At 37.1% G+C, this 18,375-nt stretch overlaps 2 protein-coding genes across 2 annotated transcripts; both read right to left on the reverse strand.

Moving 5' to 3' along the window:
• Nucleotides 1–1,273: 1,273 nt before the first annotated feature.
• On the reverse strand, nucleotides 1,274–4,023 carry LOC114726885 (protein trichome birefringence-like 2). The gene is made up of 5 exons (XM_028913601.1): nucleotides 3,005–4,023; nucleotides 2,543–2,735; nucleotides 2,259–2,449; nucleotides 2,009–2,167; nucleotides 1,274–1,827 (listed from the first exon to the last, which is right to left on the reverse strand). The coding sequence occupies exons 1-5, from the start codon at nucleotides 3,862–3,864 to the stop codon at nucleotides 1,479–1,481; spliced, it is 1,752 nt and encodes a 583-aa protein (XP_028769434.1). The 5' UTR covers nucleotides 3,865–4,023; the 3' UTR covers nucleotides 1,274–1,478.
• An 8,130-nt stretch (nucleotides 4,024–12,153) lies between these two features.
• Nucleotides 12,154–12,915, reverse strand: LOC114726883 (uncharacterized). The gene has a single exon (XM_028913599.1). The coding sequence runs from the start codon at nucleotides 12,913–12,915 to the stop codon at nucleotides 12,154–12,156; it is 762 nt and encodes a 253-aa protein (XP_028769432.1).
• Nucleotides 12,916–18,375: the final 5,460 nt, after the last annotated feature.

Below are 18,375 nucleotides of genomic sequence, written 5' to 3' on the forward strand. Positions count from 1 at the left end.
TTCAATCATTAGCTATTTAAAGCAAGAGTCAGGGGCTTAGCTTGTCCACTCTCTTTCTGGGGGAACCCTTTTGGGAATCCCACAAGAACCAGTAAGAGTCTTTCAAGTGTGGTTTCTGAATCTGATGGGCATGAAGCTTTGCTGGCAAAAATCTAGCCATGGATCTTAGAGAAGCTTGGAGAGGAGGGGTCCTAGGTCTTTAACTCTTGAGGTCCCTCCATTTTTCACAGTTCGCTTGAGCTTTTGCTAATGGCTTCTTCTCTGATCACAAAGCGCTTAAACAGAAAGGTATTCTGTGTGAGAAGCAGAGAAGCCAAGAGGGAGAGAGAGAGAGATAGAGGCTATGGCTGAAGCCAGGTGAACCGGCAAGTCACAAAAAGGCAATGGACTCTGTTTAGGAGTTCTTATGATGGCTATATCTATGTTCTATGCTTTTGATTCTGTAGTATTTTATGTTTCTTTTTTGAGGTAGGATCATGTAATAAAGAAACCAGCTTGAGGTTTGTCCTAATTTGCAGCTGACTTGAATTCCCTTTTGTTCTCTTCTCTTCAGTCCTTTGTTCTGCAGATGTTCAGATAGGTAACTGTGATGGTCATCTCTTCGTCCACTTCCTCTTTCTGTATCTGTTTTCTTCTGGTCGTTCTTACGTGTCTGTATTATGATAGTTATGGTGTTGTGAACAATAAGAGAACATATAGCAGTGGTTTTCAAGAGTTTTAATGCTTGGCCTTGTATCCGGCCTGAGATCTTTTCATGAATGCGAAATTTTTTATTACTATATCCGATTCAGACGTGTGTGTTGGGGGGAATGCGAAATTTCTGATTACCATGCCAGATTCAGATGTGTGTGTGTTTTTTCTTTTTCTTTTTTTGGGGGGGGGGGGTTCTGGTTTTGTCTGTATATAATAACAGAAATCGTATGTCACCTAAACTTTCCTCTGATGACTCTTGGGATCGGTCAAGAGATAGAGTGGGTTTGAGTTAAAACTTGAGATGTCTTAGATTCTTTTAAAAAGGTGCCATGTACCAGCTGTACCATTCATTGCAGGGACCAACAGGAAAGAAAACTGAGTTCTTATTGGCAGCAGAAGAAGCAGATGTCCATTCAGTTATCTTAGGATTTGATTATGTGGTGGAGAGTAATTTGAGATGTTGTACGGACAATACCAATCAGAAAGATCATTTTCTCTAATGCTGCTTCAGCCAATTGAGTTGATTTTTGGAGTTAAAACTGTCATGTGTCATCTACAACCATCTTCCTCGTTATGAGGGTAACAGAAAACATTTTGATCTTCCATTTTTCTTTACCCAATCTTGCAAAAGCGTGCTAATAAGAATATGATTACAAAACCCAAATATCTCAACTCATCACACTAATCTTCCTCAGAAACTATAACTGAAAATGTGGGAAAAAAGAATTAAAATATACAGGTATCAAGAATCAGGAAGTGGGTATGAAATGACTTTGAGTGAAGTTTCAGTTGGTCCTTTTCCAAGTGCCCTTGCCATTTTTCAAGAGGGATGCGTAGAGCAACTCGTTCCAGGTGTCTGGTACGCCGGGTAAGCACCAATGGCTGCAATCTTGGTGCTGCTCGGCCGAGTTTCGTTCGTGGGCGGTTTTATATTCCATTCTGTATATAGAAGGATGTCCATCTTTCCTGTAATCTGTGAGCCTGCTTATGTTCAAATATGTCACCGGGGTTTTCATCTTTCTGAGCACATGATCTAGAGCTCTCATTTTTGAAGGATACTTTTGTAAGAAAGCCTCATTGTATATCGGCTCCGTTTCTCTGTGACACTGTCCTCCAGAATTCCATTGCCCTCCCCTGCAACCATGTCAAGAAAAATCTCAAAATTTTCAATTTTGGCACACCAGATTACTACAAATCCTGGACAAATTTCAACTGGAGCATTGTACATAAACCATGTATGTAACCCCCTCATGAATGTTGATCAATAAACAGACTAAGAAAACAAGAATGAAATCTACTGAAATAAGAGAATTACTTGAAGTGGGTGGGGGAATATCCTCGGAAGAAAACCTGCGTTCGCTCAGCATCAATGTTTCTGCCAATCCACCGAGCCCAAGTGGTCAGAGCCCGAGTATATGCATCAAGAACCTTGAGCCTTGGGTGCACCACATCACCTTCTTGATAATAGTCTTCTCTGTGACAGCAGAATCAACATGACTTGGTTAGTCCCAAATGCCTACTGTCAATGCAGGCCTTGAAGAGCAGAAGGGATTAGAAAAACTGACCCTCTAGAAGTTTTCTCATGGGTCCACCAATGGCCTGTATTGAACACTATAATATCAGCATCATGATAAGTATGAGTTGTCTGGTCCATCAGATCCAATCTTAATGTCTCGAAAGATCCATTTTTTCCTTGGTAAGTTGATTCTCTTACGAGGAATGGTGAACCAACAAAGTCAACTGTACAATTATAGTCCTACATTGAAGCAAAAAAAGAAATCCCAAAATGAGAAGCATACTATCACAAGATCTATATTTTGCACAATCTTCCAATGTAACAGAGACTTGCCTCGAATCTAAAAGCATAAACACCTTTCTTCTTAAATTGCGTCTTTCCTGAGATCTCATAAACTCGTTTCTTGTTAGGGATGCTTTGTCGGAGGATACAAACCAAAGATTCCCACATGTTCCTGTTCAATGAATCCCCCACAAATACAAGCTTCCCACCTCTCAATCTCTCCAGAAAATCAGTAGCATTTAAACTGAAAAATCCCACCAATAATAAATCAACATCTAAGACAGTTCCATCAGAATTTGAAAAAAGTCATCACCGATTCGCTTACAGTTAAAGTTATAATAGGCCAAAACAAGCACTTATCCCTCTAATCAATGATAATGTAAAAGCCTACTGAACATTTTTTTAATACCAAGTGGTAGTTTTATATTCTGCAGACACCTTACCATCCATCAGTATGTTCATCAAAGAAAAACTAGTTCCCATTCGTGATGAATCAGAGAAAGAAAATCATACCTTGGAATGTCGCAGTCATTCGGCTGCCATTTCCATTTCACATAATCGCCATCAGGTCTTCCATTAATGTGGCAATTGAAATCCCTATCGATGTGAGGGCAAGAACCCATGGGATAATATGGTTTTGAATAATCTCTTACCCACTTACCATCGAAAATGTTGCAGTTCTCATAGAAACTGATCTTCATTTTCTCTGCATGTGAATCTTTAGCAATGACACTTGCATTATCCATGCTGTTATTTTCTGCACTGAAATTGGCATTCTTTGGTGATTCTGGTGCAGGAAATTTCTGTGTTTCCTTATTTGCTTTGTCAAAAAGACTTGTGCTTGCATGGGTTCCTCTCCCACTACCAATCAAGTTTACATCTTGACCTGCTTGGGAGGTATTCTCCGGGCGAGTGCTTAGTGAATCCAAAATATTTGCTTTCTCAGAACCCAATGTGCCGTTTGTTTCATGGATTTCTTCCTGTTGAACCTTTGGTTCTTCAGAATGCAAGCTTGCATTCTTATAGTTCTCTGTTAAATTTTCCTCCAGAGGATTCGTCTGTGGAACATTCACTTCGCCAGTTTTACCCACACGAACACTTCCTTCCTCACTATTCTGCCCAGAATTCACAGAGACATTACTCGCAGAAGAAGAAGATGAAAATGAAAAGGGCAAAGAGGGAAAGGAAGAATTTGAACCATCATTATCTAGTCCTTGAAGAAAGCCCTGAACTTTAGGATTAAGGGAATGATCAAGAAAGATAAGAGTGAAAATAAGAAGAGAAGCTACAACCCCTAAACTAAACCCAGAAACTACTTTCCTTCTCTGTGACAGAAACGGCTCCGAAAAGACAAGTTTCTTACTAGAGTCCATGAAAAAGAAAATGTTTTCCGTATAAAACAAAGTGGATCCAAGGCATAGAAGAAGAAGGAAGGACAATGCCCAGCGACACTTCAGAGATGAGCAAGATACAGTTATGAATTAGAGGATGATGCAGATATTGAAACCCACAACCACAAAAACAAAGGGGCTGTATTGAATATTGAGAACACTCAAAAAGCCAGAGCAGAGCGCAGAGAGAGAGAGAGAGAGAGAGAGAGAGAGAGAGAGACTACACCCTTTCTTTTTCTTCTGTTACTATCTCGGTCATTTTTCCTAGGACTGGTTTTTACCTTTTTTCCCTCAAGGGTCTTTAGTTATGCAACCCCAGAAAGAGAACCTGCGATTTCTAATTTATTTTGTTTTGAAGATGACCGAACTGGAAATTATATATTTTATTTATATTATTAATTAATGTCAAAGATATAATTTTTCAGAATAAATTGGGATCAAACATCCTAATATTATTTTTTTAGTATATTATCTTTTGATACTTCAAATGCTTTAATTTTATTTATACTGTATCTAATATTTTTTTTGCCAACATAATGCATCTAATACGTGAGATGTAACTTAGACAATAACTTAATAATAAGAGGTGTTGGATGTATCGTAAATATAATATTAGAATATTATATACATTGTAAAAAAAATTAGGGTTTTAGAAGCTACCCTACCCTAATTTTAACTGGCATAATTTTTTAACCCAGAAGGTAAATAATTAATTTTTATATTTCTATTGAAAATTGAGAAGCGATAATAAAAAGAAAACGTGTGGATCTAAATTAAATATTTGGTTGGGAATCAAGGGATTCTGTAATTACATAAGCTAAAGTGACCCCTAACAACTGCAACCAATTTTGAGCGAATCCTAAGCCATGAAAGGAAGTCATCATAAGGATTTTCATTATTATTGAGATTTAGATTCGTATGAATTAAGACTGAATTTGACCAAATTAATAATCAATTTAGAATCATATAATAATTTAGTAATATCTTCCCTTATTTGTAAAACTGAAATTAGCAAAAATTTGGGTAATCTTAACCAATAATTGGTGTTTTCAAAATTTAATTAAGTCTCCGATTCCTTATGATTAGAATGTGGAATTTAGGAAGTCATTTAGATTTCGTACTCTGTACGTAATAAATTAATGTGTTTTTAAATTCATTGGATTCTATTTCGAAAATTAAGGAGGTTTTTAACTAAGAATAAACCATGTTATCATGTTGATTAATTAATGATTTAGTTTCATTTTGCCTCTCAGATAGGGGTGATTCTCAAAGATGCAATTGGATTTGGATCCAAATCTGACATAATGATACTCTTTAATATTGATGGTGGAGTTATTTTTTTTTTAAATAACTTTTTGGTCCACGTTATCGAATCATTATTATGGTTAATATTCTTTAATTAAGGCTGAATCCAGAGAAATGATGAATCTATACCCGTGAATAATAAAACTAAGCACCAAAAAGAGGGATCTTAGTGAGAGAAAAATTAATAATGTTAAGCGTACAAGATATATTAGAAAAATAAGGTTAAGATGTAGATATAATATCAATAAGATGATAAATAAAATTAGGATATTTGAGCCTTACTGAGAAATAACATGTTAAATTCTACTCTATCATAAAAAGAATAATTAATTTTTTAAGAATTAATATGAAACAACTTTTTTCTTATAATTAAAACGCACAGGAAAAACCTAGTGAAAAAAAAATTACGGTATATTTTAGAACGAGAGAATATTATTGGCATCGAGAAATTAATGAAAGCGGTAATTAATTACTAGTCGTTGGCAGGCAGAGGAATATGGAGCACCGACATGTGCACGACACGTGGCGTAATGAGCGTGAGACAGAGGGACGGGGAGGGTCAGGCCTGGTCGGGAAGGCACGGGCCCGTGCATGAAGGGCCGGTGCGGTGTCAAGTTAAATAGCGTTGGCGCCGCAAAACCTGATCCCTGTGACTTTGACACGTGGCACTAATGACCTGGCAGTGCTCTTCTTTAGATTAACGTGATGATTGCTTGGGGTGCAGGATTCCACCGGTGTGGAAGCATGTATCCAATGTTTCCCTTCAACTTAACGGGGAATCATACTCTCTTTGTTCATTTTATATGTATTTATGTTGAGGTGGGCGGAGAAAATTATCAAAAGCATCAGAATCAATCACTTCAGATGTGGGGATGGGGATTGCATGGAGAGGCATCCCGCTGTTTTTTTTTTTTTTTGGGGATAGGTAAGGCAAGCGTGAGCTTGAAACTACAAAGTCAGAATATTAAATTACACGGCCTACGAAAGCTGCGTTCTGTGACTACTCTCAGAGTCTAGCTGCATTTGGTGAACACAAAAGCTTGAGGATTTTGAATCTGATTCACCTCCATAGATACTTGATGAGCATTTTTCGCCAGGTAGTCTGCGCAGCGCAGCGATTCCCTACAAGCATGAGCTATCTCCAGATCCCAATTTGAGAATATGATGGACCTCGTTTCGTATATTTCATCCTTGAACGGATGTGAAGATCCACCCCCATGCTGTAGTAGGTATAACGCCTCTCTTGAATCTGTGAACAGCTTGATCTTTGAGAGATTTAGCTTTTTACATAATAACAGACCTGATCTAATGGCCAATAGCTCAGCAATTGTCGAACCCACTGATCCCAAATTCTGTTGAAATCCCGATAACCAACTACCGTCTTCATCCCTCAGTATCCCCCCACATGCTGCATGATCCTGGTCGGACACAGGGCCATCCGCATCTAGTCTAACGTAGGTTGGTGGTGGTAGAGTCTGTAATATCCTCTAAAAAAAAATTCAAAAAAAAAAGTAATTGAAAAATAATATAATATAATATAATATAATAATATTATTTTTTTTTAAAAAAAAAAAAAACTTTCCACCGAAATATCGGTGGAAAGTTGGAGGAGGGGTGGAAAATTGGGGGAGGGTGGAAAACGTGGGGTTGGGTTTGAAAAAAACCCCTCCCCCAATAATTGTGTGGGGGTGTTAAATACCCCCCACAATTCATTTCCCTCCGGTAGGTGCAAGAAGAAAGAGAGAAAGAGAAGAAGAAAAGAGAGGAAGAGAGAGCTGAAGTGTGTGAGAGATAGGAGTATACCGGTGAAGCAGAGAGTAAGCTTTGAGGATATTTTAGGTACATGAAATTATCTCTTTTCATCAAACTTTCTTCATAAATATTTCATATATATTTTATGCTTCCTAATAGTAGTATTATCATAGTGATTAGAGAAAATTTTGAGACTTATATATGATATAAGTATTGAGTTTTTACAAAAGATGACTATCAAAATTTAGAAGTTAATGAGTTGTTAATTTTAATCGGTTTGGATTGGTCCATTTGTTGGTTTTTAGTGCTTAAATGGATTTTTCTAGTTGAAAAATATGTGATATATGATTTATATTATATTTTTACCGATTAAATTCAAGTTAAGTAATTTATTTGGATTGTTTGATATATTATTGAGATTTTAATCGGTTTAGTTTTATTTATTGGGTGACTGGAGGTTTTAAAATAATTATTGTAGCTAAAAAGTTTATTATTTATGGAAATATATATATATGGTAGTTATACCATTAAAGTTTTGATTATATTATTTAGTTATAAATATTTGAAATATTATTGAATTTTTGACAGTGTGATTTTGAGGTTTAAACTTAAATGAAGATTTTTAGAATTTAGAACATAGTAATTTTATATTTGGAAATTATGAAAAATCCTTTTTATTAAGGTAAATAATTTGGAGATGGTAAATAAATAATTTGGGGTTGTTAGAAATTTTAAGTTGTTTCTAAAATACTTAATAATTTCTGAGTTATGAGAGTTGCGGGAATTTAGAGTAAAAATTTAAATAATATAGAGAAATTTAATTAATTAATTTATATTAATATGTGGTTATATTAATTGTGTAGATTAATTATTGGTTGAGCAAAGGATTGACCTTGTGGTAATCCTTAGTATTGCTTTGGTGAGAGGTAACCACTTTCCACTTGTTATATGTGCTAATATGTTGTTTGTGAGTATTTTGCTATTTTTCGAATAATATTTGATATTTGGAATTTGAGTAGATATGTTATATCTTTTGAGCTATAAAAATTGTCTTGTGGGATTTTTGGAATGGTGATTGAGAAGTTTGGAAAAGATATATGATTTATATCTTATGGATTATACTGAGAAAAAATTGAGACATTTTTATTATATTGTGAATGATTGGTTGTTATTTGGATTTTGGATTGAGTCCTATCCTACCACGTGGTAAGGCCGCCATTGGTGCACATTGGTTGGCTTCTTCTTTCGTCCCCCATAATGAGAGATAGGCCTTTGTGGCTTCTTATTCGTCCCCCAGAGTGAGGGATAGGCCCATATGTTTGATTGATCCCCCAGAGTGAGGGATAGACTTATGTGGCTTGTGTGTTGGCCCCCATAGTGAGGGTTTGGATGATTGAAATTATATTTCTATGGATATATCTATAGTTCTCGAGAATTGATAACTGTCCCACTTGACACCTCACGAGCACGTGTTAGTATGTATGATGAGTTGGAAAGTTGGTTACTGAGGCGTTTGTCTCACCCCATGGTTTAACATTTTCAGGCGATAGTTCAGGTGGTGGCCTATCAAGGAAGGCTCCGGAGGCATAATGTGCTGTTATAGCTTGTATAGCCTCCCTGCTTTTGTTCTATGTGTTGACTTATTATATATTGCCACATAGGGCTCATCTACTATCATGATGTAAAATAATACTTTTAATTACTACTATCTGGTATGATAGGGCGTGAGGAGGCCCGAGGCATTTTAGACTCTGCATGTAACGCTCCTTTGAAAGTATTGACTTTTGACTAATGAGCTCTATAGTTTATATTAAACTGATTTATCAGTTCGTATGGTTGAAAATATAAGTTTGGTTTGGGCTAATGGTTGAATGATATTTCTGGACTTTGGAAGTCTAAGGCCCAAGATAACGATTGATGTTACTCTTATTATAAGTTTATTTCTTTTAACCATGATAGTGATTTTAAAATTTTAAGGTTTCTTCTTTTCTATCATAGTTAATCATTCAAATAAATTGTTGGATTTAATCTTAAATGGTTTTGAAAGGGCGGTTGTCACACAGGCCACATGCTCTGTGGGTGAAATGTTTGAAAGCTAAGTACAATTGTGGTGGTGAAGAAATGCCAAATGTAGTCGCAAAAAGGAATCAATCAGCAGTTTGGAGGAGTATTACTTCAGTTTGGGAAGTCTTCTCAAAAGGTGTGGGAAGAAAATCAGGAGTGGATCAAACACGAAGGCGTGGGAGGAAATCTGGGCCCCGCTTGAGTTACCACTCAAAGATTATGTGACCAAAAATCACCATCTTCTTGATATGGAAGCGAAGGTCAACAATTTTGTGATGCAAAGGGGAGTGCGGAATCTGAGACAATGGAGCAATTTCTTGCCTCAGTGGGTGATAAACAAGATTCGGGAAGTACCACCCCCAAACGATGGAGGACTCGATGTCTTCTACTGGAGGAAGAGTTTAGATGGCATGTTTAACATCAAGTCAGCTTACAGTTGGGTGTCTGCTCAGACTTTTAGACCAACGATCTCACACTGGAATAATGTCTGGAAACAAGATATCCCGGAGCGAGTGAAAGTCTTCATGTGGCAAATGTTTCACGAGAGACTACCAACAAATTCTCTTAGAGTGAAACTCTATAATACTAACACTTCTGAGTGCCCCTTTGAGTGCCCTTGTGAGGAAACTTTGTTACACACCTTGAGAGACTGCGAGAATGCCTATAATGTGTGGTCTGCTTTTATTAACCCTGATTATATCTCTGGCTTTTTTAGTGGTAATTTTCAGGATTGGCTACAGTGGAATTTCGAAAATGAACCAGGATCAAGACAAATCTCAAAGTGGCAGTGGTTTAGAGTCTTTTCTCTAGCTTGCTGGATGATGTGGAAAAACCGTTGCAAGAAGGCTTTCAACGAAGACTGCATCTCATCCAGGGAGTTGATCAACCAATGTCTACACCTACTCATGGAACGAGTGGAGAACAACCAGCTCAAACACCAGATTTTTCAACGGAATGACGAGACTAATGATACATGGACTCTGTAATATCCTCTAAAAAAAATTAAAAAAAAAGTAATTGAAAAATAAAATAAAATAATATAATATAATATAATAATATTTTATTATATTTTTAAAAAAAAAACAAAAGTCTAACTTTCCACCGATATTTCAGTGGAAAGTTGGAGGGGGGTGGAAAATTGGGGGGAGGGTGGAAAACGTGGGGGTTGGGTTTGAAAAAACCAATTCAAACCCAACCCCCACGTTTTCCACCCTCCCCCCAATTTTCCACCCCCCTCCAACTTTCCACCGAAATATCGGTGGAAAGTTGGACTTTTGTTTTTTTTTAAAAAAAAATATAATAAAATATTATTATATTATATTATATTATATTATTTTTCAATTACTTTTTTTTTGAAAAATTTTTTTAGAGGATATTACAATCTGGTTAGGGGACCCCCAACATAATTTCAAAATAAAAGCCATATTTTGGAAGTACAGATCTTTAATTCCCAAGCCCCCCATTTGTTTATCTGCCTTTATAGTATCCTAAGCTATCAAATGTAACTTCCTCACATCGGATGAATGATTCCAGAAGAAGTCCCTACACAGCTTCTCAACTTCGGCCAAAACCCCTTTTGGTAGCAGGGTTGATTGCATCTGGTAATAAGGGAGAGTAGATAGGACAGATTTGATAAGTGTTATTCTACCTGCCATGCTTAAAAATTTTCCCTTCCAGCTGGCTAGCTTCCTTCTTACCTTTTGAACAATCGGGGCAAAGGTTACCTTCACCATTCTTTTATGCAGAAGCGGGACCCCCAGATATCTTCCAAGGTCTGCAGTTAAATTAATTCCCAGCCAATGACTGAGGGAGTTAGCTTGACTAGAATGAACATTCCGGGAAATAAAAATTCTTGATTTTTGAAGATTTATTTTGTGACCTGACACTTCACAAAAGAAACTCATAATATCCCTTATCTTCTCCATTTGATCCTGGGAAGCTTCACTAAAAAGCACTAAGTCGTCCGCAAAAAACAAATGAGATAGTCTGGGTCCTCGGCTGCAAAGGGAAATGGGTTTCCACTGTCCCTCTTGAACTTCAACATTTATCAGTTGTCCTAATCTTTCCATACAGAGTACAAACAAGTACGGGCTTAGGGGATCTCCTTGTCTCACCCCCTTGTTGGAAAGAACGTTTCTGAAGGTACACCATTCCATAGCACACTCATAGAAGCTGAGGAGACGCACTTCATAATCAAATTAACAAAATCAGCATTCAAACCTAAACTGCAGAGTGTAAATTCAAGAAAGTGCCAATCGAGTCTATCGTAAGCTTTTTCCATGTCGACTTTGATAGCTACAAATCCTTGACCACCCCTTTTCGACCTCATGGTATGAATTGCTTCCTGGGCAATAATGACATTATCACTGATATGATGCCCTCTGATGAAGCTACACTGGTTTGGTTGGATCAGAAAATCCATGACTCCCTTCAGTAGATTGGCCAGGACCTTACTGAGGATTTTGAAGCACACATTACACAGAGAGATGGGTCTGAAATCCTTGAGCTCAGTCGGATGATCTACTTTAGGAATTAGCACTATATTCGTATGATTAATCTCGCTCATTCATGACGGATCTTTAAAGAGTTTTACAATCAGCTCACAAACTTTTGGTCCTATCTCATGCCATTGCGACTGGAAGAAGTGAGGTTGTAAACCGTCCAGCCCCGGTGCTTTGAAGGCTCCCATATCAAAAGCCGCTGCCTTTATTTCCCCTTTTGTCACTTCATGCTGAATAAAAGCAAGTTGCTCTGGGGTAAGGGGTGGAAACTCTCCTGGCCAGTCATTTATCCTAATAACATTCGGGTCTTTTGTATATAGCGCTTTGAAGAAAGCTTGGACCATTTGTCTTAGGATTTTCTGATATGAATGCCAATTCCCATTCTCATCTTGTAAAGATTCCACCCTGGTTCTTTTTCTCTTCATAATTGTGGTAGCATGGAAAAATCTGGAGTTCTTGTCACCAAATTTGAGCCATTGACACCTTGATTTTTGATACCAAATTAGCTCCTCTTGCGTGTTGAGTTTCCAGAACTCCTTCCACAACTTTTTTTCCAGTTTGAAGAGCCCATTACTGAGATTCTGTTGCCGAACTCTATCTATTCCCTCCAGTCTCCTCATGACCTCCTTCTTCTTTTTGGGGACGTTACCTACCACTTTCTCATTCCACTCAGAAACCTTTTCTTCGAAAGAAAGTCTACCTTCACTCCAATTTCTTCTTCCCAAGTAGGCTTTACTAGCTCTTTGAAGTCCGGTTCAAGACACCACGCAGCTTGGTATCTAAAGGATTTCTTTAAGTTAAGGCTGCTACCATTTTTTACGCCAGAGAGAACCAGGACTCTATGGTCCGAATTGAAGCGTAATTGATGGTAATTCTTGAAATGTGGGTGAGTTAATTCCCAGTCAAAGTTACAAAAGGCCCAATCCAGCCTTTCCCTGACCCCTTCTTTTTCCCAAGTGAAACGGTCGCCCACTATTGGTATCTCCATCAGCTCGCAATGGTTCAAGCAAGACTGAAAGGATTCCATCATCTGTCTAACTAGTGGTGCACCGCCTAACTTATCCTTGGGCTCTAAAAAGGCATTGAAATCACCCAAAACAATCCAGGCTCCATCAATACTCTCAGTAATCCTCTTCAGAGACTCCCAAAGCGTCCTTCTTCTACCTATGGTAGTGTCGCCGTAAACAAAAGTAGAAAACATCACCTCACCTGAAGAAACATTCGTGAGTTTACAGTGGATCAGTTGGGTATTGGAGTAGAGATATTCGACGGAAACCTCCTCTTCATTCCATAACACCCAGATCCCTCCAGCATAACCCGTGGCTTCAACCCTGATCCAATGATTAAAGCCCAAGCGCCGTATCACTTTCTCAGCTTTTACTTCGCTTACTCTCATTTCAAATAAACCCATAACATTAATACTATATCTTCTTACAACATCTTTGAAAATACGTGGAAAAGCTCTGCCAGCTGCCCCACGACAATTCCAGGACGATACAATCATTAAGAAAGACATGTAAAGAGATGCCCATAACAGTAAAAAAACTCACTGATCGGGTGGTTTTCCTTCACAAGAAGTGCCCATTTTCTGTGCATTTCCTGGTATAATAAATCCCAAAGGGTCCCCTCCTGATTCAGTCTCCATAGTTTCGTAAAGCGGGGCTTCCGCAATCAACACTTCTCCAGTCTCCAATACCCTTCCCATCTGATTCGGCTGGAGCTCTGAATAAACACCATTCCTGTCTAAGACATCCTCTGCTACCTCCCTCTCTGTATTTTTTCATTGGGCTTCAAGCTTTGGTTCTAATACATTGGGCTCTACAGATTTTAAATTTCAACTGACCACAACATGAGATCTTGGGCTGTGTCTCCTGGGCCCTAATTTTGTGATTGATTCTTGGGCAGCTCCTCCTTCCTCTGCTGAGATATATTTATTGGGTTGGGCCTTTGTTTTCTGGACCACCACTGTTGGTTTAATATTCTCCTTTCCTACACACACCTGGCCTGGTCTTACTTTAAATCCTCCTTTCACCTTTTCTTTCCCCCTGGACGTTGAAACTGTCCTTTTCTCCCTTTGGTTATCTTTCCTGCCTTCGTAGATGACTACTGCATTGTCAGCATTTGTCAATAGATTTGACCCTCTGTCTAGAGCAGTGGTCCCATCATCTTGCTCTTCTAGCTCTTCTTCCAGGTCTGCTATAGCTGCAAACTTTGTCTGTAAATTTCTTCTTCCTTCTTTCCTCACAGGCTGTTGATGAGACCCATTTTCGGCTCCTGTACTTTTTTTAGTCACAAACCTCGAGGTCCGTGTTTTGCTAGGTCCTTTGACAAACATCCATGGCCCAAATTTGTCATCCTCTGTCGTAACTGGGGACGCCGGCGATCTATAACTCGTTGATACTACGTTTGGGGTTTTTGTACATTCTTTCTGCTGTTCGCCTGAGCTGGACTTCCATGGGCAAGCCTCCTTTCGATGCCCGTATCTACCGCACGAAAAACATATCAAACCCAGACCTTCATATTCGACGTTATACAATGCTGAGGTGCATATTATTCTTGGAACCAATTTTTTCTGAAGGTCCAGTTCCACACAGATGCGTGCGAATCGCCCTCTTTCTACCTTTGCTTTGGACTCTTCGATGTTCACTATCGTGTGCATGTCGACCTTAATTGTCTTGCCTATCATATCTCCCAGTCTCCAGATGTATTTCTTTGAGTAGCAGTGAAGAGGTATGTTTGGTATCCTCACCCAGGTGGCAATTCTTCCCAACGGGTTCTGGAAAGGGTCGAAATAGGGGGACCACCGCTGTACACTGTGTTGAGCTACAATCCACGGACCCTCAAAAAGGACCTTCTTATATCTTGCTCCCCAATGCTCATCATCATCGAAACGAACTACGTAATAATTATTTGGGAGGTCGATGAGCTCGAAATCACTAAATCCCCGTATTCGGGAGAGTTGGTCTCTTAATCTGGATAGATGGAATCTCGGTCCGAGAACAGTAATAATTAGCGCGTTGTTCCATAGTTGGCAACATTCATTAAACTCCTCCTCAGTGCATGGGACTACCGGGTACACCTCCATTAGTTTCTTGATATCTTCTGATGGTTCTGGTAGTTTCCATGTTTGGTCTAACAAGTCGGATAGCAGTGGGTCCTCTTCCATTGCTGAGTTGTTATGAGCGACCCCATTGAAACCTTGGGCCTTGAAACCCAAGAGGGAATCGCGGTATGATCTCCCCTGTTCTTTTTCACTTTTGTGCTGTTTAGACATATGGGGTTCAGCTTCATTAAAGCATCCTTCTGCATCTTCCATCTTGTCTGACATTAGTGTGCCTTCTCTAATCTCCTTTTTTTATTTTTTTTGACTGAATCTGCATGGTTCCCTCTTCCGAAGTGCGATCCGGATGGACTTTCCGGCAAGCAGGTTCACCCATCGCAGTTGAAAGTAACCGTGGCACAAGTTTCAAGAGAGAGAAAAATTCAGTCCGGTCTGTCTCACTTTTGCATCCGCTGTTTTTGTCTTCATTCTACATGCTTATGCAAATTAACATTTAATAAGAAAAAGCTGGATATGAATTAAAAAGGGAAAATCACAAAAAAAGACCATAAAATGAGAAAAATTATACACAAGGATCGGCTCACAAAAAATTATTGTGCTAATGTTGTTATAGGTCCTAATTTGTAATTTTTCTAATTGTATGGTCTTTTTTTGGTGATTTCCCTTTTAAAAAGCACTTTCAGGCGGGTCATTACTTTTTTTTTTTTTGCCCCCATCAACCCGTTCTTTTCTAGCAGTTGAGCCTAATCCATATTTTTCAGCTCTAGACGGTTGTCAAAGAGACGGGGAGGAAAGCGTTTATTGACTTCAGAAGTAATAATTTATTTTGAATTTGAAATATGAGATGGGAGATGGTATAAGACGGAGTGAGAAATACGAGATTATCAAAAAGAGGTGAGCTGGGCACATCACTACAATGTGAGAACACAATTTTCTTTTATATGTGAATATGCACGCATATAGAAAAAATGAGATGAGTTGTAATATCTCCTATCCTTAAAATAAAATAAATAGCTGTTATCTTTTTTAAAATATCCTTGTTAATCATGTGTATCAGCTAAAATTGCTATGTGATAGAACCTTTAATATTTACAACCATTACAAAGACTATTTTGAAAAATATGAATAAATATCATAAACAAAGCAAATTAGAATCTTATATTTATGACTAAATTGAATGTCAAACTAGCTCTTATATTAAGAATTAGGGTAGTAATTCATTTTAAATTTCTGATTTTAAACTAAATTTACAAATTAATTATTACCAATCGCATAACACAAATTTACAATTAAAACACCATTTACCATTCAAAAAATACGTTACAATTAAAATAATGAGTATTTATCATGATCGGTCAGTATAAATAAAAGATTTGTAAACTTAGGCATAAGTCTCAAAAAAGAGGGATAAGCGTTTTTTTTTATTTATTTTGAGATTAGAGATGAGATGAGATTTAAAATAGGAGAGATAATTTAAAAAAATTGCTTTTAACAAAGAGATTATGTCAACTTTAATCATAGACAAAAGATAAACTAAAACAAACATTAGTCAGGTGGGGGTGGCCGAGCTTAGTTGTAAACGCATTAATATCCTTCCGGCCGTCGCATAACTGCTGGGAATCCTGAGCGGCCTCTCTTTGTGTTGGACGAGGGAGCTTTAAAAACTGCCACATTTGTTGATTGTGTTGAGATTGCTAATTTGATTATTAGGGTTTGTGATGCTTCTCACCCCTTTAAACATATAATTGATTATACCAGAATGTTTATTTATAGGGATTGGAAATTGACCATAGTTCAAAGGGTTGGGGAAAACCACAGTGTAGCGGATTATTTTAAACTAGTATAGTACCCACGCGATGCATAGATATGAATTAATGTTGTTTTATATACGATAAAATGTCAAATCATCACAAAATAGTTAGCTGAAGATCGCATTTTTGCTTCAAGTCATCATTTTTGCTTAATATGTATAAAAAGTAAAGCATATATAAGTTCTGTAGGCATGCAAAATATATGGATCTATTATCAAGATTTTATTGTTCAATAGTATACCCTTATATTTAAATAATGCCCAATATTTAACAACTTGACTTCTTTTAAGAATTTTTTTTTTTTTTTGATGAGTTTCTTTTAAGAATTTAATTGTGCTAAAATCAATGCATACTTAACATTAACAAATTCAATATAGTTGCTCTCAAATCAACCCTATTGATATTCCTCCAATACTAATTTAACTGCTATTATTAATCTACTCAAATTATTTAATTAGATCTTATATTAAGGAATAGAAAAGTATTTTATATACTTGAGAAGGACTCTGAAAACGACAACACAATGAATAATGAAAAATTCCATGTAACCAAGAAGTCTTACTTTCAAGTTTAACTCATGTATAAGGCATATGCAAATATAGCCTATCGATGGAATGATAAAAAGAACAAAGTAGAAACTCTATTTCACAGCTCTACTATACAAATCACAGTAATATTATGGAATTTATTTATTTGTATAAAGAGGAACAAACAGTTATTTCATTGGCTTCCTAATTTTTCTGTTGATAAGTGAAATAGGAACAATAGGAAAAAAAATCTATTTATTTATGAGTTAAGATACATTCAGCACCTCGCAATATTTTTTAGAGTGTATCCGGTACCTTAAAGTATTTTATGATGCATCCAACACTATAAAGCATTTTCTCGGGTGCGTTTAGTATCGTGAAGTACTTTTTGATGCATCTAACACTTAGAAGTTTTTTTTTAAGTAAGTCCAGCACTCAAAAATATCTTTTGGTGCAGCCAGCACTAAGGCCAAAAAAAATATTTTAAGGTGCTAGACGCACTTGAAAAATACTTCGGAGTACTGGATGCATTACAAAACATTTCATGGTGCTGGATGGCCTTGAAAAAATACTTCGAGACACTGGGTGCACCTCAACCCTTCATTTATTATGCATTATTTATCAATGTTAATTATTTTGAATTAGGAAAATACATTTTACTTTTTTAATTTGAATTATTTTTGGAGCATTTTTCTATCCTTATTTATTTATGCTATTTTTGTTTTTGGGCTGAACATGTGAAGTAGAGATAATAAGAAGATAATCAAAATGGATGGGAGAACGTGGCATGCTAGGGATATGCTTATTTTGTAGCTTAGTGAGGTTATTCACATAGTAAGCCATGAGCCTGTGATAGTGCCCGTGCGCTGTATTTCCTTTAAAAATATTGGATTAACAAAGACACAATGGCTAACGAGTTCAAGCTCACGTACTTTATACACATAGTATGTTGTGTGCCAGTGATAGTACCAATGCGCTATACATAGGAAATTTTATAGCCAATAAGTGCACAAGACACATGATATTTTCTTTGTATTATAAAAGCAGATTAGATAACATAAAAAAAAAATTAATGGAGATCAAGTGGTTAGTGAATTGAAACACATATTTTTGAGTCAATAATTACATAGGATAATTTCGTAGCCAATAATTACGTAGGATATATCAATGACGATTAACTACTTTTTCAAAAACCTTAAATGCAAATATGAGGAATAATTATTAAGTTGTTATTTGGGAGTTAGAAGCACATATATCATGTATCATGGGAGCAGCGTGTAGGAAATTTTGGCTTTTACAAGAATGGGAAAATAACATAAAACAAATATGGTAGTTACAAAAATAGGGGAGGTGTGCTTATAATTTCAGATTTTAAAAAATAGAACAATAAAACTCATTTATCTGCATCTTTTTGAGTTACATGGGAGCGGGATCGAACCCGCGTCACTCACACACCCACGCACACACCCACA

The sequence above is a fragment of the Neltuma alba genome, unplaced genomic scaffold, assembly GCF_004799145.2.
Source record: "Neltuma alba isolate B1F8T4 unplaced genomic scaffold, ASM479914v2 tig00012409_pilon, whole genome shotgun sequence".
NCBI lineage: Eukaryota > Viridiplantae > Streptophyta > Magnoliopsida > Fabales > Fabaceae > Neltuma > Neltuma alba.

Excerpts from the sequence above, each read along its gene's own strand:
- LOC114726885 (XM_028913601.1), bottom strand. The coding sequence starts at position 3,864 with ATGGACTCTAGTAAGAAACTTGTCTTTTCGGAGCCGTTTCTGTCACAG. Across the intron at positions 2,736-3,004 it reads AATGACTGCGACATTCCAAG|TTTAAATGCTACTGATTTTC; the intron begins GTATGATTTTCT and ends GGGATTTTTCAG. Across the intron at positions 1,828-2,008 it reads TATTCCCCCACCCACTTCAA|GGGAGGGCAATGGAATTCTG; the intron begins GTAATTCTCTTA and ends ACATGGTTGCAG.
- LOC114726883 (XM_028913599.1), bottom strand. The coding sequence starts at position 12,915 with ATGGGTTTATTTGAAATGAGAGTAAGCGAAGTAAAAGCTGAGAAAGTG.